The 24117-nt window shown below is 46.6% G+C and overlaps 1 protein-coding gene across 1 annotated transcript in view; it reads right to left on the reverse strand.

The window, feature by feature from the left end:
* Positions 1 to 12301, reverse strand: part of GTPBP10 (GTP binding protein 10) — a 29114-nt gene extending 16813 nt beyond the window's left edge. The window contains exons 1-4 of the mRNA XM_066584568.1: positions 12232 to 12301; positions 10543 to 10736; positions 9137 to 9228; positions 6742 to 6886 (exon numbers count right to left, since the gene is read on the reverse strand). Coding sequence (XP_066440665.1) covers positions 6742 to 6886; positions 9137 to 9228; positions 10543 to 10736; positions 12232 to 12264 — 464 coding nt within the window. The 5' untranslated portion in view covers positions 12265 to 12301. The remainder of the gene's footprint in view (positions 1 to 6741; positions 6887 to 9136; positions 9229 to 10542; positions 10737 to 12231) is intronic.
* Between the last annotated feature and the right edge of the window lie 11816 nt (positions 12302 to 24117).

Raw genomic sequence — 24117 nt, forward strand, 5'->3', positions numbered from 1 at the left:
TACCGGGGCGCAGTGAGCAGCACGCCCCAGGCTGTAGGGTTACCGGGGCGCAGTGAGCAGCACGCCGCAGGCTGTAGGGTTACCGGGGCGCAGTGAGCAGCACGCCGCAGGCTGTAGGGTTACCGGGGCGCAGTGAGCAGCACGCCGCAGGCTGTAGGGTTACCGGGGTGCAGTGAGCAGCACGCCGCAGGCTGTAGGGTTACCGGGGTGCAGTGAGCAGCACGCCGCAGGCTGTAGGGTTACCGGGGCGCAGTGAGCAGCACGCCCCAGGCTGTAGGGTTACCGGGGCGCAGTGAGCAGCACGCCCCAGGCTGTAGGGTTACCGGGGCGCAGTGAGCAGCACGCCCCAGGCTGTAGGGTTACCGGGGCGCAGTGAGCAGCACGCCGCAGGCTGTAGGGTTACCGGGGCGCAGTGAGCAGCACGCCGCAGGCTGTAGGGTTACCGGGGTGCAGTGAGCAGCACGCCGCAGGCTGTAGGGTTACCGGGGTGCAGTGAGCAGCACGCCGCAGGCTGTAGGGTTACCGGGGTGCAGTGAGCAGCACGCCGCAGGCTGTAGGGTTACCGGGGTGCAGTGAGCAGCACGCCGCAGGCTGTAGGGTTACCGGGGTGCAGTGAGCAGCACGCCGCAGGCTGTAGGGTTACCGGGGTGCAGTGAGCAGCACGCCGCAGGCTGTAGGGTTACCGGGGTGCAGTGAGCAGCACGCCGCAGGCTGTAGGGTTACCGGGGTGCAGTGAGCAGCACGCCGCAGGCTGTAGGGTTACGGGGGTGCAATGAGCAGCACGCCGCAGGCTGTAGGATTACAGGGGTGCAGTGAGCAGTATGCCGCAGGCTGTAGGATTACAGGGGTGCAGTGAGCAGTACGCCGCAGGCTGTAGGGTTACCGGGTGCAATGAGCAGCACGCCGCAGGCTGTAGGGTTACCGGGTGCAATGAGCAGCACGCCGCAGGCTGTAGGGTTACCGGGTGCAATGAGCAATACGCCGCAGGCTTTAAGGTTACCAGTGATGCAGGAGTTTAGGGCATTGAAGCCGTGACTTAACTTTTAAACTCCTGAATAAGAATCCCCCTCACAATCCAAAGCAGGGCAGCAACTGTGTGAATCCATTGTTCCAGTTTTGGAACACTGGCAGATAAGAGGTTAAACCAGCCTGACAGAGGTTTTTAGAGCGACCCTCCGGGCCTGGACCAACAAATATGGCCGCACCAGCTTCTCTGACTACCTGATGTACATTGTGCATTAATATAACTGCTTTGATTAACCAGTGCCGTTCACCTGAGCCGTGCCGGCCAGTCAGAGCAGCATGGAGGGTCTTACACCACCAATGCATACTATAAGTGGTTCGGCCATCTTTGTCCAGGCCTGGAGGGTCGCTTTAATCAGGACTTCTGTGCTGTTCCAATGAATGTATTTAGCACTCCATATGAATGCGGCTTCCGACAGCCAATCATCTCTGTCTTTCCTGTGATTGGGTTGCAGACGCACACTTCCTGTGACATGCTGCTGCACAAGTCATGGCCAAAAGTTTTTAGACTGACACAATTTTGGTTTTCACAAAGTTTGCTGTTTTAATTGTTTTAGGTCTGTTAGTCAGAGGTTAGTTAGTCAGTTAGTCGGTTTCTTTGGTTACTGTAGTAAAATTATAAGAATTTCTTAAGTTTTTAAACTTTTGACAAATACATCAAGTTTAGGCAAAGACTTAATATTTACAGTGTTGACCCTTTTCTTAAAGACTTCTGAAGCACGTCGCCCCGGCAGAATGTCGTCTAATCAGTGCTCGGAGTTTATCACAATTCCTGTGTTTTTGTTTGTCTATTTGCTTTTTGAGGATTGACCACAGGTTCTCAATGGGATTGAGATTCGGGGAGTTTCATGGCCATGGACCCAAAATGTCAATGTTTTGTTCACTAAGCCATTTAATTATCACTTTTGCCTTGTGGCATTGGTGATCCACCAATGCTAGAAAAAGCCTTGCTCACCACCAGATTGCTCCTGGATGGTTGGGAGAAGTGCCCCCCCTGTGCCGGTCGCTGCACTAGTTGCCCATCCACTATAGAATACAATTTATACTTCTCACTCTCATCCATAAAGCTCTCCACATGCTGCACGTCCCCATGTCTCTGTATGCCATCCTGCATGTGCGCTCCGTTCTGCTAATGACCTTAGACTGAGGGTACTTTCACTCAATGAGTGGAGGCGCAGCGCACCTCAGATTGCTTCCGGTCGCCCGCCTCCATTCACAGTAAACAGGCAGTCATACATAAAAGAAGAACTACATGTTTACAAGGCCAACAGTCACTTGGTTGTTGGACAAGCTGAAAACCAAGTAATTCCAAGAAGTGAGCGCTTCTCATTCGCCTTGTCAGGTCCCACCGTGTTTACACAGAATGACACTCACCCGTGATCATTCATTTGAGCGATTACTTGAATAACTCTCGGCCCATGTAAAAGTACCCCAAGTTCCTTCATAATCCCGACATCCCGCTCCTGTTTACAAGGCTTTTCACAAGCTGCACCAGTTCTCTGGAATGCGCTATCCCAGACAATCCGATCACCAATATCCACTTCAGGCAGGGTAAGCTCTACCGAATTCATGCAGACCCCCTAATGTACATTGGAGCCTCCTGGACAGTGCATTTCTTATAGCTGGCCATAGATGACCAAGTGGCAAATACTCTGACCTGTTTTAAGCCCCCGACATATAGATTACTGCAGGTGACTGTATGACAAGTGGCTGCAGCATATAAAGTGGTGCTCCGTCCTCCCCATAATAATCATGATGGAAGTAAATGTAAAACCCTCTTCAATCTGATCATTCCCCTTCATTTATCTATAATGCCCTCGTGTTTGATGGAAGAATACCAATAATTCCTTCACGAGACGCAGTCGGATTTCACCTTTATGTCTCCATCAAAGGAAGCTGCATTAAGAGGCTGAAATACAACAAGATCATCGGATGCCGGTGGAGGGAGCAGTAAAGAGTCCTCATCGCTGCGGTTTGGGATAAAGGTCTGAAGAGGACGGCTGCACTACCGCTAATGAGAAGTACGCAGCAAACAATGGGGAGCGCTGCCCACGTCATACACCACCGTTACATACAGACACTATTAGTTCTCAACAAGTTTGTTGCCATATTAAATACCCCAAGTTGAAAGCTGATGCCAGATGAAAGACCCTACAATGGACACTCTGCTTGTACTCCTGCTGCTATAAGGGCTGCGCCGCACCGACTCTTTACTGGTGCACTAAAAATGAATGCAATTAAAAATACTTGAAACTGTGTAGCTTTAACCCCTCAAGGACCAGACACTTTAGGGATTTTACCCATGTGGTGGTTTTACTGCCCTATTGTTTTTCTTCAGCTGCCAAAATTACTTCTTTTTCTGTGACATATAGAGCTATTTTTTAAATATATTTTTTCACAGATTTTTTTCCTATTTTTTATTAGAGGTTGTCATGGAGGGAGGGAAGGGTAATGGGTAGACTCTAATTGCTCCTGCCTCTATCACCGATTTGTCACGGATCGACTAATCCGAGCGCTCACACCACTGCAAACATTTGTCATGGCAGAGCATCGATCGATCACTCTGGCAGGATTGCAAGCGCAGAGTCGTAAGAATACAGGCGGATTTGTACTCCACTTTCCCAGGCTCCTGTACGCATGGAGAACGAAAGCTCAAATCCCCACCTGATACGGTCTAATGGCTCCAGCACTCTGCAGTACCTGCGCGCACTCGCTGCCACCACCAGCTTTTGTTTCCCGGGTAAGCTGGAACCCACACTCATGAATTATTAACACGATCTTCAGAGTTATGGTTCATTTTAAAACAGACAAGGTTTGACTAATAAATTGCAGATTTATTCTTAAAAAGACTAGCAGTGATAAATATTGATATATATATATATATATATATATACACACATACATACACACACACAAAAATATACAGAAAATGAGGTTACCGTGGAGATAAGGTTTACAGGTATACACAACTAACAGTATTTAAAATAAAACAAAGAAAAAATAAAGAAAGATTTGGGATGTTCGGCCCAGAGTTCTGATTGTGCGGAGTCATGGGCAGCAAACAGGAAAGTCCTCACGCTGTGGTGCATCTCTGAAGGTCTGACAACTGAGTCTCTCTGAGACTCTAGTTTTTAAAGTTTCCCCAGAATACACCTTTCCCCGCCACCTCTGAGGTCATTCAGATAAGGGAGCGGTAATTGCGTATGTACCTGTGAAAAACTATAATTCCCCATTTCGGCCATAACTCTGCAGAAGATCCTCTGATCGGGAATATAGACCTGGCATATTTCCGGTCACAATTTTATCTATTCTGCGATACCGAATGTGACACGTAAAATATAACCAGGTACCCAGATACGTCATCTGGAGCTCGCACCTCAATAAGTTTAGATACAATTTATTCCGCTGGTCTGCCTGATTCTGAAAATCTAATTATATCAGGCTAGGTCCGTCAGATGACCAATAATCCTTATTAAAAGATTTTTCCCTAATTTGAATTTTGGAGATAGTGGCTGGTTTCCCACAGACAGACTATGTGAATGATTTTCCTTAAGGCCCTTTTACACAACGATTATTGCTTAAAATTTGTTCAAATGGGCGACGTTACATGTAAACGTGGGCAGTCATGCACTATTCGTTCAATTATCGTTAGCCAAGGTTTTTACACGGACATAAAATCCATCATTTGACCGCTGGGAAATTCCTTCATTTGAATGCAGTTCATTCAGCGTTTCCAGTGGCTAAGCTATGACTTGGTTTTGCTTTGCATATTCAATGAGTGCAATGTTTACTCAACCAGCAGGAGAACAATGGAATGTGCCAGCCAGATATTTGCTCAGATGGGCGAAGTGTTTATGCAATAACAATCACCTAAACACACGCTCAGCTGAGCAAACAACTCCTGGAGGAAAACGCAGGAGATTAAAGACATCAACTGCACCTGTTATTTTATGCAAAAAATTTTGCTCAGTTCTGCTATTTAAGCAAATATCTTTGCATGTAAAAGGGCCTTTAGACTTCATTAACAAGTAAATGGTCACACAATTTGGTATCCTCATGCTAATTCTAAACTAAACAGACAAGTGGAGCCAGGAGAATGGAAGAAGCTCATTCACTCATCCAGGGGAATGTCAGACAATTGCCATTCTAAATGCGAATATTCAAAAGGCAAAAGGGAACTGAGAAAATTATAACTGCATTCTAACTACTCAAGGCCTGAATAGTATTACAGTGGTGTAAAAATGGATGATACATGCAGCCAAAATGGCAAATGCCTCACCAGTACAGGAATGGAATCTCATTTTGATATATAATTTGTATAGTCTTGGATTACAGATCGCATATGGTGACAGTTTAGCTTTGGGCCGGCACTGGGTTGTTTTCATATTAGATGTATATTTCTTAGTTTGTAATTTTTTAAAACTTTTTTTTGTAACTATTTTTTCTATTACCACTTATGTCCCCTTTACCTTCTGTATCAACCTATTATTTGTATTATATGAGCTCGTTGGAGGCCCTCACCCCTAATGTTTCCATCAGTTGATTACTACATGTAACCGTGGTTTTGTTTCTGCTCCCCCTGTTTTGTAGGCGCTGCAGTATATGTTGGCGCTATATAAGTAATATTATTATTATGTCCCCCATGACTTCCTATAAAACCTCTGGGGAACATTCACATAAAAAAATCCACTAAGCTAAAGCATCCATAGGAGCCTCAGTTACAGGGAAAAACATCCCCCTGTCGCGAGAGTAGTCACTAACAGAGCTGATCTGGGTCTGCTAGAACTCTGCAGCTCTGCCATGGCAGGGAGCACTCAGCGGTACGTTATCACTGGGTCGAATAACAGAAGTGGCCCTTCCACTTTCTCTGTTCACTACATAGTGCTCATGGAGTCTGCAAGAGAGACGGCAGAACCAATTAAAAACTGCTTCTGCCTTCTCCTCTGGGTCCTTGGCTGTGACTAACAGGTGAGGACCCGACCTGCTCTTGCTACATTTTTACCATTGGTCGGGATTGAAGCTCAGGACCTAGTGCCGTAAGTTAGTGGTGCTTGGCCCTTATTTGAGTGTTAATTGTTGTGTCCATTTACATCGCAAGGTGATCGCTCAAACGTTAAACGATCACCTTATACTCCAGCTGTTTCCCGCTCGCAGCACCCGGCTGTTATACAGCCAGGCACTCCAAGTGGGCTATGGAGAACAGAGCTGGACCACTGTGTTCTTCATACCCCGCCTGTCATTAGGGATACAGCTGAAACAATAGTATCAGCTGTATCCTGCTGTGAATCCCTGATAAAGCTGATCGTCAGCTGAAACACAACAATGAGCGACGAGGTAACGAAAACTGCAAGATGTCAGTGCAGCTACACACAACGATTATCGCTCAAAAGACGGCTTTTGAGCAAATTTTGAGCGATAATCACTGTGTCTAAATGGGCCTTTACAGATGCAGCCGTAGGTCATTAGTATTTCTGCATTGTTTGAGGTGTTTGCTGTCTTTGATTTTATTTTCTATGGGGTAACTACTGATTTGGATTTGCCCAATAAAAAATAATACCAATGAAAGCAAAAGTGGACAAAAGTATCGCATGCAGCTTTATAAAAACGGCCATGCGAATAGATACGTAGCTATACTGCGCGCCACAAAACACAGACCACATAGGGAGTAAAAAATAAAATGTGTGAAAGTAACCTTATGGGAATGATCCAGCTACTCACCCCACGAGGCCCACATCTGCAATCAGCTTCATGTCCAGGCGGATGAAACTTCTATGGCCTTTGGAAGGAAGGAAATCGGTTCTGAAGCTGCCTCCGTCACCTCCTCGGGCCACCCGCAGAGTGTCGCCTTCTCTATTCAGCTCACCTAGAAGAGCAGTAGTGCAATTATGGCGCCGCTTATCAGCACATTCAGTCCAAAAGCTTTATTCACACAAGCAGTGTTTCGTGCAGCAAGGTGTCTCCAGCTCCCCTGAGCTGCAGACATCAAGCAGCCTGGAGGGCGTGGTTAGCGTTTGGAGGAGGAGCCAGTCCTGGATGATTTGGGCAGTGGAACCGCCCATTGGATGGTTCAGGAGCCATTCCCATACAGTGCGGGAAGCGCAAAAAAATGATTTTCGGGGAATTGCAGCACTGAGGAAGATAAATGTTGCAGTGGATTGTTAGTGGCTCTTTATATGTAATGAGAAGTTGCATATGAAAAATACAAGAGACAAGACTATAAAACAACTCACTAACGACCGGGCTGAGCGGGCACCGTGCCACCAATATCATTGTGACAGCCATTTAACAATGTGCATGAAATAATCACACAGAAGTGCCAAGACTGCACATACAGCTACAGCAGCACCACCCAGATACACCAGATCACCCCTAGAATACATATATCTGCCTTCATGGTGCTAATCGCACGTTACGTTTCTGCAGCCCATCAGCAGTCATTTAAATGTAGCCGTCTCTTGCTGTCTAATCTACACCAAAGTATCAGCCCCCCCTCCAACCCTCCTGTGCTGTCAGGTGAAGGGGGGATGCAAATCAGACGTGTGAGTATTAGGTATAAAGGAGAGGATAGAAACAGACATATCCCAGTACAGAAACCATAAGATGCCCCCAGCTGTAGAGCTGACAACGGGGTCGTTAATAAATAAATGACCTGCAGAATAAATTGGCGCTATACAAATAACAAGATTTATTTTCATCTTCTAAGGCCGCCTGCAGACGAGCGGGTCGGATCCGGCGGCGAAAGTTCTCGCCGCTGGACCCGACCGCCTGCAGGGATGAGCGCGTACTCACCCGCGCCCGGCGGCCCCGGCTCTTTCATGTGCCGGCTGCCTGGCAGCCGGCGCATGCGCAGACCGGAGCCGGCGGCCGGGTGAGTGACGTTTCTGTGCGGGGCTCGCAGAGCCCCGCACATAAATAGGACATGCCACGGTTTGTTTGCCGCGTGAAATTTCGCGCGGCCAAACCGCGGCCGTCTGCATAGGAGTGTGTATTGTAATGCACTCCTATGCAGGCTTTGAGCGGCGGAAATCCCGCCGCGGGATTTCCACCCGTGTGCAGGCGGCCTAAGTCATAGAATGGTAGAGTTGGAAGGGACCTCCAGGGTCATCGGGTCCGACCCCCTGCTCAGTGCAGGATTAAAAATGTGCGCCCCAATTCTTTTGTTAACAGTTTATATAGTCCGATCACTGCTGCAGAATTCCATAGGGCAGAAGTGTTCCCTGGGACTGCCTCACCATCAGGAGCATATGGTGAGCTGTGGTCAGTCAGGGATTATAGGAATTCCAGAAGGAGTAGTCCTCATCCTGCTGGTATCCCATCATCTGTGAAGACCATAACGTTTTTCAGATTCCCGTGCGCACGCTCTCCCATACAAGGAGGACAGCGCTGGATTGCAGGACAGTATAAAACATATTCCCCGGCTCCCTGTGACCTTCCCTAATAGCACCACAGCTTAGTTATGGCACTGTGGGATGTGACAAGTTCTCTTTATGGCTTTCCACAGGCACATCTTAATAGGCAGAAATATGTGGCAGTCCTAGGAGGGACCTTCAGGAGTCCCCAAGCTATCATGACACAAAAAACAGCACCCATCATCTCATTAGGGTGTGGGTGGAGGTGCGTTTGGGATATTTCAATCCCAAATCAGGACAGTTAAATGCCGTTACATAGTTAACAGCCGCAATCACATTTCTCTCCACTGGCGGCTGTGCGGGCAGTTGTCACCTGTCAAATACAGCATCTCCATACAAAACCCATGAACGTCTGACCCATGTGTACGTCAGATGTTGCCAAGGAGTAATAATGAGCACCAGAACCCCCCAGAGCAGCGTTTAAAACATCTCATCCATCCAACCAATATCCTGGATGAGGGGCAAGAACCCTGAAACGTCTGTCTATAGATGGCTGTCTATTCCTTCTTCAAGGATCTCTGCTGTGGCTAATATGGCACATTGTTCTTCCTTTCGGAGGAGAGCTAATTTGCATATTTTTCCTCCCATGGAGCATTGCCTATAAGTTTCCATAAACCGCTAGATCTCTTCAATGAGAACCAGTACCCGCCGGAAGCTGAATGAAAGCAGCAAACAGTATATAAGAATGAACAGCAGCGTCTTACCTATTTTATCCCCGTTGTCAGTAGTGACAGAAATGCCAACCGGAACCTCCACCTGACAATCAGTCCCAGATGGTCCTCTGAGAGCCCAAACACTGGAAGGTCGAAGACACAGCGTTATACACAGCCGCACGCGTATTGTTTTAGTCAGACTCCGAATGCAGTCATAACCCTGATGCCGTCGTTTTTTTTTCGATTTGCCTATAAATCCACAACAAGGGATTTCTGTAGGGACTAGTCATCTGGCGGACCACAAATACCTGGATCCACATACAGAGCAAGGAGAATTACGTTCGGCCCACATATAGTGCAAGTATCGCCTAGTCCGCAATGCCACAGCCAAGAGTATCACTGTTAACTCCTTAGTGACCCTGTACATGGTTTTTATGGTGGCCACTAACAGGGCCGCCATGTTTTTACAACAGCCTAGTCTGGCATGAGAAGGACGTGTTGGCAGCAGTCAGATGTTACCCAGGATCCTGCACGACCAGCCAGGAGTGCAGAAAGCTCTGGTCCTGCCCATTTAACCCCTTACATGCGACGGGGTGTTGATGGGTTCCAATGGCAGCTATAGGTCTCCAGCAGGTTAGCATCACAGGCGTTACAGAAATACTGCAGTGTACAATGCCAGTGAAAAAAGGTCAATAAAAAGTTGTTACATTTATTTTAAAACAAAGAGAAAAAAAACAAGGAAAAAACCCTCAAAGTGGCACCATTTAAGATACAACTTGTCCCACAAACAAGGGCTACGAGTGGTTTGACATTGGCGCTTGGGGTTCCACTTTCCTGCTCCATTCGGGAAGCAGGAAAGGGGAATCCCCACAGCTAAGTGGTTCCATCTCTTGACGGAGCCAAACAGTGCTGGACGGACCCCATGGACAACCAGCCAAACAGTGCCGGACAGACCCCATGGACAACCAGCCAAACAGTGCCGGACAGACCCCATGGACAACCAGCCAAACAGTGCCGGACAGACCCCATGGACAACCACGGGCCGGATCGGTGACAAAGCCTCTGGCCGGTGGTTCCAACGCAGATGTGAAACCGGCCTGTCAATGAAATAAAAAACTGTTATGGCTCTTGGAAAGTAGCGATGTAGAAATGACTGCCAGTGACTAAGGGGTTAAAGACCTACCATGCCCAAACTCTGTCAATGTCAGTAGTCTCTCCTGGCAGTGCCAAAGCAGCCAACCTATTGGCGCATTACAGAAATGAATCTTCCCTTTGTCAGGGGAATTGATGAAGAGTAATTTATGAAACCCGTCGGCAGATTGGCCTGCTTAGGCTTCCGTAGCTGGAGTGCGGCGCCAGTGCATGCCATCGATCTATACAACTGGACCCGAGGAGGACTCTTTCCCAGACTCCTGCAGCAAGATTAGGACTCGGCCTTTTAGGTAACCCGGACTCACCTACTATTAACGCCAACACCGGCGACGAAGCGCTTCTGAGGAAACTTGTCCTTCACACGTTTCATCGTGACGTCATTTTTTGCGACCAGCAAAACATCACCTCCTTTTCCACCTTGTCCACCTAATCGTGGCAGACCCATGCCACCGCTGCCGCCCTTCACCAGGAACCTCAGGTTGTCAATGAAGTTTCCATACTGCAGGAAATAGAAGACGCGTTACGTGAGAATACAACCGCGCCGCTCGGCGCACACCGTTACTATATAGCATCAGCAGAAGCTCGCGGCTGCGCACCGGTCTACGCCGTCTGTTGTGTGCCGTTAAAAACATATTAAATATACAGTCCGATCACGCCGAGCAAAGAAAAACGGCCGTGTTATGTGCGCAAATTGGACGTCTCGGCGGTGGCGCCCGAAGAGATATTAATTAAAGGGTTTCTCCAGTTATTAGACAGCCTCGCCTCAGTGGGACCCCCGGAATAAAACAATTGGGATATACTTACCCTTCCATTGTCGCTGAGATCCAGCACTGCAGCCCCGCTGTGGTCCCGGTGATTGTTGTGACAGATGATGTCACAGGAAATCAGGTGATCGCTGCAGCCAATGAGAGGCTGCAGCGTCACCGCTTATTCTCCTGGCATCGGCACTCACATCCTGAGCTCCATGATGCCTCTCATTGGCTGCAGCGGGCTGCGGCGCCGGATCCAGGATCCCACGCAGATGTGACATTTGTGCGAATACCAAATTATTTTTATAGAAATAACATACGATTTTCAAGTGTGTGAAAAAAAAAATCACATATTCAGTGATGCATTTTTCTAGCAAACGACAAACGGCATTCGCAAGGAAAAAAATAAAATAAAAATTGCGACATTCGTCTGGATGATCGGTCATTTACAGAAACGTATATGAAATGCGACCGTCCGGAAAACTCCACGATGACGCCCAAGTAGAACGTCAACATGAAGGGTACATGTTCTGTTTATATGGGCACCATGTAATACATCAGTGCCCCTCCAGAGGGCGCCCACAACTGCACCGACTCTCGCCAGGATTTTCTGCGCCAAAGTTTGTATGAGAACCGCGTGGTTTCTGTTATTTTCAATGGTCAGCAAGGCCGTACAGGACACGGCGCCAATTAATACACATGGCGGGGGGGGGGGATTGTCACATCAATGCGTACCGCGGATACCGCTGCGGACGGCCGCGTTCAATGGGCTGAATATTAGTGTGCAGATCCGCAGAATTCTACCACAAAAAACCCCTCTGTGTGAACGCGCCCTAAAACACGTAACGCTCCCCGGCGCACGCAGGTCGTCTTCTGTAAAGCGTGAAAACCTCTACTCTTCATCATAATGGATTGCGACAAAGTTAGATGACGACCATTATGGCCGCCGTTACCGCAGTACAAGGCTGTCCCATATAGACGCCATTCAAAACTCTGGAAAACCCGGAGACAGTTGCGCGGGCACGGTAATGGCGGCCATGATTGTTGTCATCCGAACAGAACGGACGCCTCAAGGACAAGACAGGAGACCTTACAGCGGCCAGTGCAACAAGGGTAGAAGCACAAATCCCAGCAGACCTTGACAGAACATGCTGGGACTTGTAGTGCCCCAGCGAGTAACGAGCTGCAGGTAAGCAGTGCTTCATTAGTGGTAACATCAAGCTAGTAGTACGGAGTACAGCAGACCTTCCGGAGCAGAACTCTGCCGGTCACCACCATGCTGCTAAGGATGTCACTGAACGAGCGGAGGAAGAAAACGGCGACACACAGGAAGACAGAGCGCACCTGATAAACTGCCCGCCTGGAACTAGTGCACAGCAGAAGAGTTCCGGTCACACAGTACCACGTGTGTGCAATAATGTAACCGAGCTCGTGATGCACGGATTAGATACATATATGTATACATGGATGGATTTCAGATAGATTAGATACAGGGTGGGCCACAGAAAAGTAGCCCACCAGAAGACTCTGTTTTTGTTGCCCGTAGCAACCAATCACAGCGGAGCTTTATTTTCTTATAACGCTGAGCTAAAATAAAAGCTGCGCTGTGATTGGTTGTTATACTGCTGAGGTAAAATGAAAGCTGCGCTGTGATTGGTTGTTATATATTATACCTCTGAGGTAACATGAAAGCTGCGCTGTGATTGGTTGTTATATATTATACCTCTGAGGTAAAATGAAAGCTGCGCTGTGATTGGTTGTTATACTGCTGAGGTAAAATGAAAGCTTATGGTTGCTATGGGCAGCAAATATTTTCTCTTATGTTCCGTTATTTCTCAGTGGCCCCCTCAGTATAACTAGGGGCCCGTCACACGGCGTATTCTCTCTCCCTAGTTATTGCTGACTACACAGACAGCACATGACCTACTGAATTACGTAACAAATATCGCACACGTTCCGCTTCGTTCCGGATTCACAGACCAAAATCAACCCGTAAAATTTACGTCTGTGTTTATAAGACAGCAGCGCCCACATTACTGCATTTGTTACTCTTTTGCATCGTTTTCTGTAAGTTCTGACGCCGCTGCACCACTTGACGCCGCATGTTCTTCTTTACGCATGACGTACAAATGGCGGACAGACGCAGCGCGGACATATAAAGCCGCACATGTGCCGCACACTGTAACACGCCGCGCACACTGAAGGGATTCTTACAGATACCGCCTGTGCCGTGTGCGCGTCCGGAGGGGCGGTTCGCGTCAGCGTTTTGCTTTCCGTTTCTAATGGCCTTTTTTTTTAATGCAACAAATCGTGAAATACAATTAATATAGAACCAAACAGAAACCGTAATTGGTGTTTTTTAACGCATGTGGCAGACAGATCTGTCCAAAAAAGGCCGTTTCCATCAGTTTTTATCCATTTCCATCCTTTTCTTAAGGCATCTGTTTCGGTCTTCCTTTTGCGCTTGCTTCCCTTTCGGTCGCGGCGCCCGTTGACAGTAATGGAAAAAAAAACATGAAAGCGCCTTTTGTGTTCGCCTTCCGTTTGTGTAACGGGAAAACAGAAAGCAGACGAACGGAACCGGGCGGAACTGAAGGGTAGAGAATCTCATGGAAGCCGATGCCAAGTAAAGCCAAAGCGTTTTTCCCCCCCGTTTTGCTGCCCCTCTGCATGGAAAATAAAACCGCAGAGCCCTAAGAATCTACATCAAGAAACAATTTACAGGGGCTTTCCACCGATCCTCAAGTGATAATATTAGAGCCCATTGTGGTGGTATTATTTGAGCTCTGCGGGACTTTTTTTTTTTGCACTGTGAGGCGATATTATTTGAGCACTTTTTCGCAGTATTAGTTGAACCCTGTGTGGCGATATTATTAGCGTCCTGTATTACGGTATTATTAGCGTCCTGTGTAGCGGTATGATTAGCGTCCTGTGTGGCGGTATTATTAGCGTCCTGTGTGGTGGTATTATTAGCGTCCTGTGTGGCGGTGTTATTAGCATCCTGTGTGGCGGTATGATTAGCGTCCTGTGTGGCGGTATCATTAGCGTCCTGTGTGGTGGTATCATCAGCGTCCTGTGTGATGTTATTATTAGCGTCCTATGTGGCGGTATCATTAGAGTCCTGTGTGATTTATTATTGGCGTCCTGTGTGGCGGTATTATTAGCGTCCTGTGTGGTGGTATCAGCGTCCTGTGTGGCGGTATCATTAGCGTCCTGTGTGGTGGTATCATCAGCGTCCTGTGTGATGTTATTATTAGTGTCCTATGTGGCGGTATCATTAGAGTCCTGTGTGATTTATTATTGGCGTCCTGTGTGACGGTATCATTAGCGTCCTGTGTGGCGGTATTATTAGCGTCCTGTGTGGTAGTATCATTAGTGTCCTGTGTGGCGGTATTATTAGCGTCCTGTGTGGTGGTCTCCTTAGCGTCCTGTGTGGCAGTATTATTGGCGTCCTGTGTGGTGGTATAATTAGCGTCCTGAGTGGCGGTATTATTAGCATCCTGTGTGATGGTATTATTTGCGTCCTGTGTGGCGGTATCATTAGCGTCCTGTGTGATGTTATTATTAGCGTCCTGTGTGGCGGTATCATTAGAGTCCTGTGTGATTTATTATTGGCGTCCTGTGTGGCGGTATTATTAGCGTCCTGTGTGGTGGTATCATTAGCGTCCTGTGTGGCGAATAGCGTCTTCTGTGGTGGTCTCCTTAGCGTCCTGTGTGGCAGTATTATTAGCGTCCTGTGTGGTGGTATCATTAGCATCCTGAGTGGCGGTATTATTAGCGTCCTGTGTGGCGGTATCATTAGCGTCCTGTGTGATGGTATTATTAGCGTCCTGTGTGGCGGTATCATTAGCGTCCTGTGTGATGTTATTATTAGCGTCCTGTGTGGCGGTATCATTAGCGTCCTGTGTGGTGGTATCATTAGCGTCCTGTGTGGCGGTGTTATTAGCGTCCTGTGTGATGTTATTATTAGCATCCTGTGTGGCGGTATTATTAGCGTCCTGTGTGACGGCATTATTAGCATTCTGTGTGATGGTATTATTAGCGTCCTGTGTGGCAGTATTATTACCCTTCTGTGTGGCGGTTTTATTAGCGTCCTGTGTGGCGGTTTTGTTAGCGTCCTGTGTGACGGTATTATTAGCGTCCTGTGTGGCGGTATTATTAGCCTCCTGTGTGGCGGTATTATTAGCGTCCTGTGTGACGGTATTATTAGCATTCTGTGTGGTGGTATTATTAGCGTCCTGTGTGGCAGTATAATTAGCCTCCTGTGTGGCGGTTTTTTTAGCCTCCTGTGTGGCGGTGTTATTAGCGTCCTGTGTGGCGGTTTTTTTAGCCTCCTGTGTGGCGGTGTTATTAGCGTCCTGTGTGGCGGTTTATTATTTGATCTCTGTGTAATAGTTTTATTTCAGCCCTTTGTTTAGCCCTCTGTGGCGGTATTTTATGGCCCTGTGTGGTGGTATTATTTGAGCACGCTTGTGAGTTTTGCAGGGCTCCACATATCGCTATTATTCATCTTGGCGCTCCCTATTGTTTGAACAATGCCTAACTGAGGAAAATACTGTTTTTAGCGGCACGGTTCTGTCTTTCCAATATTGCGCAGGGCAGGAAGAGAAGGCTTGAGGCGTTCCACAAGTGACACATTGGCAGGCAGTTTTGGTGGCAGATAGAACCGAGTCGCTGCTGGACACCACTTGGCTCACTGGGGATATTAGAATGATCCGTGAACATGGCGGAGGGCGCTGCACGCATCGCTTGCTTGTCGCGGGGGTGTCAGTAAGATGCTGCGGGTCTCCGGCAGAGACTGCGTATGGGCAGCGAGCGTACTGTGCATTCTCACGGATCATGCAGTCATACGCAGTGTGGCGCTGTCTCTCTTTGTTTCCCAGCGAGGTTTCATATGACATCGCTGCCCATATGCAATGTATTACCTATGGACTGCATGGCATATGCTGCCTGTACAAATGTATAGGGCTCAAGCTGAGTGATATGCTGAGAAATAGAGCATGCTGGGATCTATTTCTCATGCGTATCTACACTCGGTCTCCACACGCTCATGCGCATGAATCAATGAAAGTCCGTTGACTTTCACTGACTCCATTCACCACATATTACGCGGCCGTGCATCACAAGCGTAATACGCAGTGAAAAAATGCTGGTGGAGATGAGGCCAACGTTTTAGGCACGTGTGGAAAAATGCTGCAAAGTAAGATTTATTAAAAAAAAGAGAAAGCATCTGATTGACTCTAACATTTTTTCTGCAGCAGGACTACAACCCCAAACATCCAGCTGATGTCATTAGGAAAAATCTTCAGTGGAAGAACAAGGAGTCCTGGAAGTGCTGATATGGCCCCACAGAGCCCTGATCTCATCATCATCATCCACAGACAGAAGGATTGGAGCGAGCCGACATCCACAGAAGATCTGTGCTTAGTTCTCCAAGATGTCGGGATCAACTTCCCTGACGAGTTCCTTCAAAAACTGTGTGCAAGTGTACGGAAAACAACTGCTGTGGAGGTAAAGGGCGTCACACCAAATACTGATGGGATTTACATTTCTCTTTCGTTCAATCACTTTGCATTTCACTAATTGCCAAAAATCAACCATTAACACTTCTGTTTTTGGAAGTATTTTTAGGCCGGGCTCACAAAACGTAATTTCGTAACACGCGGTGAATGGGGTCAGTGAACGCACATTGATTGTCATTGATTCGTTCACACATGCAAATATTCATTGCATATAATATGCGCAAAAAAAAAAGAACGCAGCCTGTTCCATTTTGCCGCTTGTTACGTGAGATAGAGCCCGGAGGTCTCTATGGGTGTGTAATCAGGGCTGTAGATACGCAATTGCATTGTGTTAATACGTGCCGCTGCGACAGAGTTGGAAATTTAAACAAAAAAAGGAACCAGGAAGCCTGCGCCGTCAGACGCGCTGTCATGCCCAGTCCCAAATCGCTGCCATATGCTGCGATTTGCCGGCTCCACAGCGTTTTACACCTACAGTCGTGTGAGCCGGCCTTAGGCTTCATGTCCACGGCATGCGCCAATTCAATGCAGGGAATTCCGCACGGAATCCGCCCGTGCCCGCAGCCAGTGAGCCCTGCTTACCTGTCTTCCCCGGCAGCGGCGTCCGCTCGGATCCCTTAACTTCCGAGTTCGCTGTACTGCGTATGGTCCTCACGGTTTGCCGTCGGACATGCGCAGTACAGGCTTGTTGGCTTTTTAAAATCTCCTGCTTTCCTGCGGATCCGCGGTACGTCCACAGTGACAGCTGCGGGTATGCCACGGATCGGACGGCTTCCATTGACTTCATTGGAAGCCGTCCCTGCGGTCCACAAAAGGTCCACAAATCAAATAGTGCTTTTATTCCATTTGCGGACGCCCATGCTCTTCTATAGGTGACTTGATTTGCGGATCTCCTGTGCAAATTCCGCAAACCAAACCGCACGTGGACATTGGGCCTTACCTTGCCTCATTTTCCACACCTGCCTAAAACATTTGCACAGCACTGTATATCTGTATGTTAAAGGGGTTGTCCCGCGCCGAAACGGGTTTTTTTTTTTTTCAACCCCCCCCCCCGTTCAGCGCGAGACAACCCCGATGCAGGGAAGTAAAGGAAGCTTACCGGAGCGCTTACCTTAATCCCCGCGCTCCGGTGACTTCAATACTTACCGCTGAAGATGGCCGCCGGGATCCTCTGTCTTCGTGGACCGCAGCTCTTCTGTGCGGTCCACTGCCGATTCCAGCCTCCTGATTGGCTGGAATCGGCACGTGACAGGGCGGAGCTACACGGAGCCGCTCTCTGGCACGAGCGGCTCCATAGAAGACTACAGAAGACCCGGACTGCGCAAGCGCGGCTAATTTGGCCATCGGAGGGCGAAAATTAGTCGGGCTCCATGGGAACGAGGACGCCAGCAACGGAGCAGGTAAGTAAAAAACTTTTTATAACTTCTGTATGGCTCATAATTAATGCACAATGTATATTACAAAGTGCATTAATATGGCCATACAGAAGTGTATAGACCCACTTGCTGCCTCGGGACAACCCCTTTAAGCACCTCTTCCGTTTGGTATGATGCACGGTCCTCGGATGGACTCCTGCTTGGTTCTTCATAGACGTCCTGGTACCAGGTGTGACGGAGAGGAGTGCATCATGTTGTCTGACTTGTTCCTCTGCATCACATTAGTGATCTCAACATAACACATTGTTCTACCATAGGAATATTACTGACTCAGACAGTTTCAGGCCCCCTTGATGTGACGCAGGACCGTAGGAGGGTCTTCGATATAAAAATTCTCTTGGCAGTCCCACTCCTCACCTCTCATCATCTCATCGGAAGACTGATCAGGTCTGTGAGAGCTCAACCCCTACTGTATCACCTATCTATCTATCTATCTATCTATCTATCCCTTATCTATCTATCCATCCCTTATCTATCTCTCTCATATCTATCTATCTATCTATCTATCTATCTATCTATCTATCTATCTCCTATCTATCTATCTCCTATCTATCTCATATCTATCTCCTATCTATCTATCTATCTATCTCATATCTATCTATCTCATATCTACCTATCTATCTCATATCTATCTCCTATCTATCTATCTATCTATCTCATATCTATCTATCTCATATCTATCTATCTATCTATCTATCTATCTATCTATCTATCTATCTATCTATCTATCTATCTATCTATCTCCTATCTATCTATCTCTCTCTCTATCTCCTATCTATCTATCCCTTATCTATCTATCTGTATTCCTTATTGTCAACCTTTTTTTTAAACTGTCCTTTTCCTATATTTTAGGTAACACTTTAACCCTCGCACGTAAGTAAAACTAAAACCTGCCTAAATGATTGTGTTTGTCCACAGCTAAAAAAATGGTTATATTGATGATGTTGTTAACAATTCAGGTGGTACTTATTGCATTTGTATCACATCTGTGTTGTTGGGTCATGTTCACATATATTGCTTTGGCTGCTACAGTATTGCTCAGTTATGGTTTAACCCCTTAAGGTGGCGGCCCTTTTTTATTTCTTTCAATTTTTGTTTTTTTTTCCTTGAGTTAAAGAAAAATCAAACCTCTTTAATTTCTTCGTTGACATAGATGTCGGAGGGTTTGATTTTTTGTGTGACGAGTTGTATTTTTCAATGGTGCTATTTAATGTACCATGTAATGTACTGAAAACTTTAAAAAATTATAAGTGGAGAGAAATGGGAGAAAAAAACTATTCTGCCATTTTTTGCAGGGGTCTTGTTCTTAGGGTGCATTCAGACGACCGTATATCAGCTCGGTTTTCATGCCCAGCCGATATACGGCGTCTCTCTCTGCAGGGGGAGGAGGCTGGAAGAGCTGGGAGCAGTGGACTGAGCTCCCGCCCCCTCTCTGCCTCCTCTCCACCCCCTGCAATATTTTTAATGAGCAGAGGCAGGACAGGGGCGGGGCTAATTCCCGAAACTTATCCCCACCCCCGTTCTGCCTCCTCATTGCAAATAGTGCAGAGGGGCGGAGAGGGGGCGGGAGCTCAGAGCACTGCTCCCGGCTCTTCCAGCCTCCTCCCCTTGCAGAGAAAGACGCCGTATATTGGCTGGGCGTGAAAACCTGGCCGATATACGGTCGTCTGAATGCAGCCTTACAGTGTACACACTGCGGCAAAAATGACATGATAACTTTATTCTGTGGATTAGTACGATTGCGATGATACCAAATTCATAAGGTTTATTTTTTGCTGTCGTACTCTTAAAAAATAAAATATGTTTGGAAAAACATAAAATTATTTTCTGCTGCCATCTTCTGACCACCATAACTTTTTATTTTTCTGTGGGGGGTTGATTTTTGATGGACAGCCTGTAGTTTCTATTGGCACTGGAGTTCATACTAGTTTTTTTTAATCACATTTTATGATTTTTTTCTTAGAGACACGGTAACTGAAAAAGCGCAATTCTGACATTGTGTTTTTTTTTATGTCGATATTGACTGTGCTGGATAAATAATGCGCTACTTTAATAGATTGGACTATTACAGATGCAGTAATATCAAATATATTTTGGGGAGTTTGGTTTTGATTTTTTAGTATAAATATGGGAACATTTTTTAAAAACTTTTATTACCTTTTATATTTTCTAATACTTATTAAAACTTTTTTTTTACTCATTTTTACATTCTTTTTAGTCCCCATAGGGGACTTGAACTTGCCAATCCTTTGATCACTCACAGAGTATAATGTAATACTATAGTATTGCATTATACCGCATTCTGACAGGCAGTTTATCCCGATGTGCACAAGCTTATCTTGATAGGCAATCAGTTATGGCAGCCCAGTCTTTAGAAGGCCCCAGGCTGCTATGGCAACCAAACAGCACCTCTTAATTGGGGAATTTAAAGAGTTAACAGCCATGATCAGAGTGATTGCTGGTCGTGGCTGTTGCAGGTGCCATTAAGCTGTCAAAGACAACCAGCATGCCCAGTGTATGAAGCGGGATTAGCTTCTGATCTCGCTCCATACTAACTGTACGACCTGGGGAGTGAAGGGGTTAAATAATTCCATTTACACAATGCGGTCAAAGACTGTACTGGTGACATCTCAGCTGCAGGGAAACTACAATTCCCAGCAAATATTGAGTTGTTTGGTGACAGCTGGAGCTCCGTGAGTCGGGTGGAACTATTTTAGAGCACATTACATTAATACACTGCAGTATTCTACGCCTTTCAGGACAAAAAGTGCAAGAAGCCGCACTAGTACAATATATTCAAATATACCCTGAAGTAGAGGTTAGATGTCTTTGGTTCTCCAAAGCACTTAGAATTATACCTATATACAAATACTGCAGCCAGAACCAAAGGGCTGCTCTCATGAGACGGCACTTACTGCACTTACAGCAATCACTTCAAGGACCGAATGCAATAAACATAACTAATGTAGACGGTCATTCCACCTGCATAGGTATATGTCAAAGAATCATCTCTCTCGGGGAGGGGTAACTTATTTTCCTTATAGAGATGTAGCTGGTGTAGGGAATCTTACAGGCAATGCTCCCTGGGAAAAGTATGAAAATTAGTTCCTTCAAAGCTGTCTTCTTATAAGTAGCTACCTTATAAGTTAACATCCGACCTAATATTCCCTTCCCGTCACAAACCGTAATTGTCCGTCATGGATGGAAAGTAGTTCCTATGGATGACCCTGGGGAATGGTGTCCTCTCGGAGAACATAACTCTCAGGAACGGTTCTCGCCAGGGCCGTCACCTCTACCCTTTGCTGCTCCAGACATTGGTAAATACTCAACACTTTCTAATTTGAAGATTAATTTTCCTAAATCTGAGGCGTTAAATATCTCATTATCAGCTAATGTTCAAGCCGCTCTCGCCAACTCCTTCAGTTTCCACTGGTCCTCTCAGTCGATTCCAATACCTAGGGATACATTTTTATCGGGACCCTCAGAACACTTTCCATTTACTTTCCCCTAACTATCCCAGAGGAGCGCTCCAAATGGTTGAAAGGTACTTTCACGTGGTTTGGACACTGTGCAGTTTTATTGATAGCTTAGCTAGGATTCTTTATTTTTTTCCAGTCCCTCCCTATTATCTTCAGTCATTGTCCACTACTCAGATTAGAGTTGGCTGCTAGAAGTAAACATTTCCTTCTCTGTAGACTCAAAGGCCTTCCAGGCTTCAAGACGTATCATCCAGCCTTCCACCAAGTAAGGGTTGTAGACTGGTGCCAACATGCTAAGGAGAAACCCTGGTTTGCTATTGAAAAAGCTTTTCAGATATTCCCCTTTCTGCCATCCCCTGGTTGTGGACTTCCACCCTATTTCGCTTAGAGAATCATCCTACCATTGGGGCCACAAGTCATTACTCTGTCACTATTACGGATTCCCAACCTCTTGGCCTTGGAGATGTATGCAGGTGTCCCATTTCTTTTGCTCCATCGTTTCCTTTGTATGGGTTCTATGCAGATTCAGCATACTCTAACTGCTGCTTGTTCTTTGCCTCTACCACACTGTGACCTAGCACCTCCTAGGTATTTACTGCAATGGTAGGTGCACCTGGGCATGTTGTTCTCTCCTGAACAGTTGTCTTCCATATTCGCTCTCACTTGTACAACATCTGTTAGCTTTTCAGGAAGCTAATTTTAAATACTCTCCCGCTGTTATAGCCTTCCCATGTGTTTACACTTCCTGATGGTTCATCCTTTATTTCTTCCCATTTTGACTGGAACAGGGAGGAAGCATCGGTGTAGTGACTTGCATAGAGTTGTGGCATTAATATAGTGACTGGAACAGGGTGGAGACAGCAGATTAGTGACTGAAACAGGGAGGAAGCATCGGTGTAGTGACTTGCAGAGTTGTGGCTTCGGTGTAGTGACTTGCAGAGTTGTGGCATTAATATAGTGACTGGCAAAGGCTGGAGACATTGGTATAGTGACTGGCACAACATGGAGTTATTAGTGTAGTGGCTTGACAAGAACATAAGTCTGGCTGCTGCATTCTGAATGGATTGGAGAGGGGAGAGTTTAGTGAGGGGGAGACCAATCAGTAGTGAATTAAGGCCCATTCAGAGGGGACGAATGTCGGGCAAACAATGCCTGACACTCGTCCCCGCACATACTAGCTCCCGTGGACCTGCATGGAAGTTAGTATCGCTGGCTCACAGCGGGAAGGCTGGAAGAGATTTCTCTACTCGCTCTCCCCCGCTCCTCTCTATTGACTTAACATAGTGGCTGTTCAGTACTGAACGGCTGCTATTTACACTGAGCGATCAGCGTTCAGCTCATCGCCCAGCACCATATGCTGCATAAACGATAGACGATGAGCTGATCGCTCAGTGTAAATAGCAGCTGTTCAGTACTGAACAGCCGCTATGTTAAGTCAATGGAGAGGGGTTTAGGCTGGTTAATAAATGGATGGGACTGTACTTTAACTTTACAGTAACTGCAGTGGAGTAATAAAATGGTTTCCAGAGTGCACACAGCCTTTACTGATTATATTTTTGTGTTTATTAAATGATATTCAAGAAAACAACTTCATAATTATATTCCTATCAGTGAAAACTTCTCTTGTCTGATCCGGTTACCATTTCACTGACTTTCTTGTTCTGCATTGCAGCTTCTAGACAAGTTATGGAATCTGCAACAAGTAGCTGGTACCTCCAGCTGATTTACTTACTTCTGGTCACCTCAATCTATGCCAGAACCATGTATAATAAAGAATCCCATGGACATCTAAGCTCCATGAGTCTTGGAGAGATTGACAACGAGTGCTGGGAAGCAGCGTCACGCAAGCTGGTGGAGATGAAAAAGCTCAGAGTGGCAGATACTATCATGGGGCTCTGGGACTTCATGATCTTCTTGAAAGAATCAGCCAATCCCAAGCATAATGCGCTCTTTGATGGTTTGGCACAGGACTTCTGGGACATATATGTAGACTGTGTTCTCTCAAGGTCTCACGGGGTGGGCAGAAGACAAACTTCACCTCCAAATCTTTCCTTTTATCTACAAAAACCTATAAAAGGTAAATACTGCCTAGTTTGAAAAGTTGTCCCTGTGATTGTGAACATTGGTTTACTTAGAAATGGCATGAATAAAATTAAATGGGTTGAAGCTTAACCAATATGGAAGCGATTACAAATCCCACAGGGTGAGGTAATGGATTGGGAATCTTTTCCATCCGGCCCAGACCACCACAATGACTTCTTCCAGCCATGGCTTCTTTACAAAGTTTGCTGCCCAAACATCTTCAGCTCCTCACTTTTCCAGAATCTCTTCTACATTTTCCCAAGCTACACAAACACCCCATCCTGCTGCTGCCCAAATCTATGCCTGTTGGTGTCCCATTTGCCTCTATTACTGTACCTACCTTGTGGCAACCCAAATACTGCACTTCAGAAACAATGATGTCATAGCTATAGTTACCCCCAAAATTAGTGTCGTACAGACAGCGCCACTCAAAATATTGTTGTCACACTGTGCTTCAGATGGCAGTAATGCACTACACAGTAATAGTGTTCACACATAATAATCATCTTCTCAATGTCCAAAAGCTGTAATTGTGCCTTTTTTAGGGACCACAAACCATAACAGTGCTCCCGTTAGTCCCCTATGCATAGTAATAACGCCCCCTTGGGTTCC

This window comes from Eleutherodactylus coqui, chromosome 12 (assembly GCF_035609145.1).
Source record: "Eleutherodactylus coqui strain aEleCoq1 chromosome 12, aEleCoq1.hap1, whole genome shotgun sequence".
Lineage (NCBI taxonomy): Eukaryota > Metazoa > Chordata > Amphibia > Anura > Eleutherodactylidae > Eleutherodactylus > Eleutherodactylus coqui.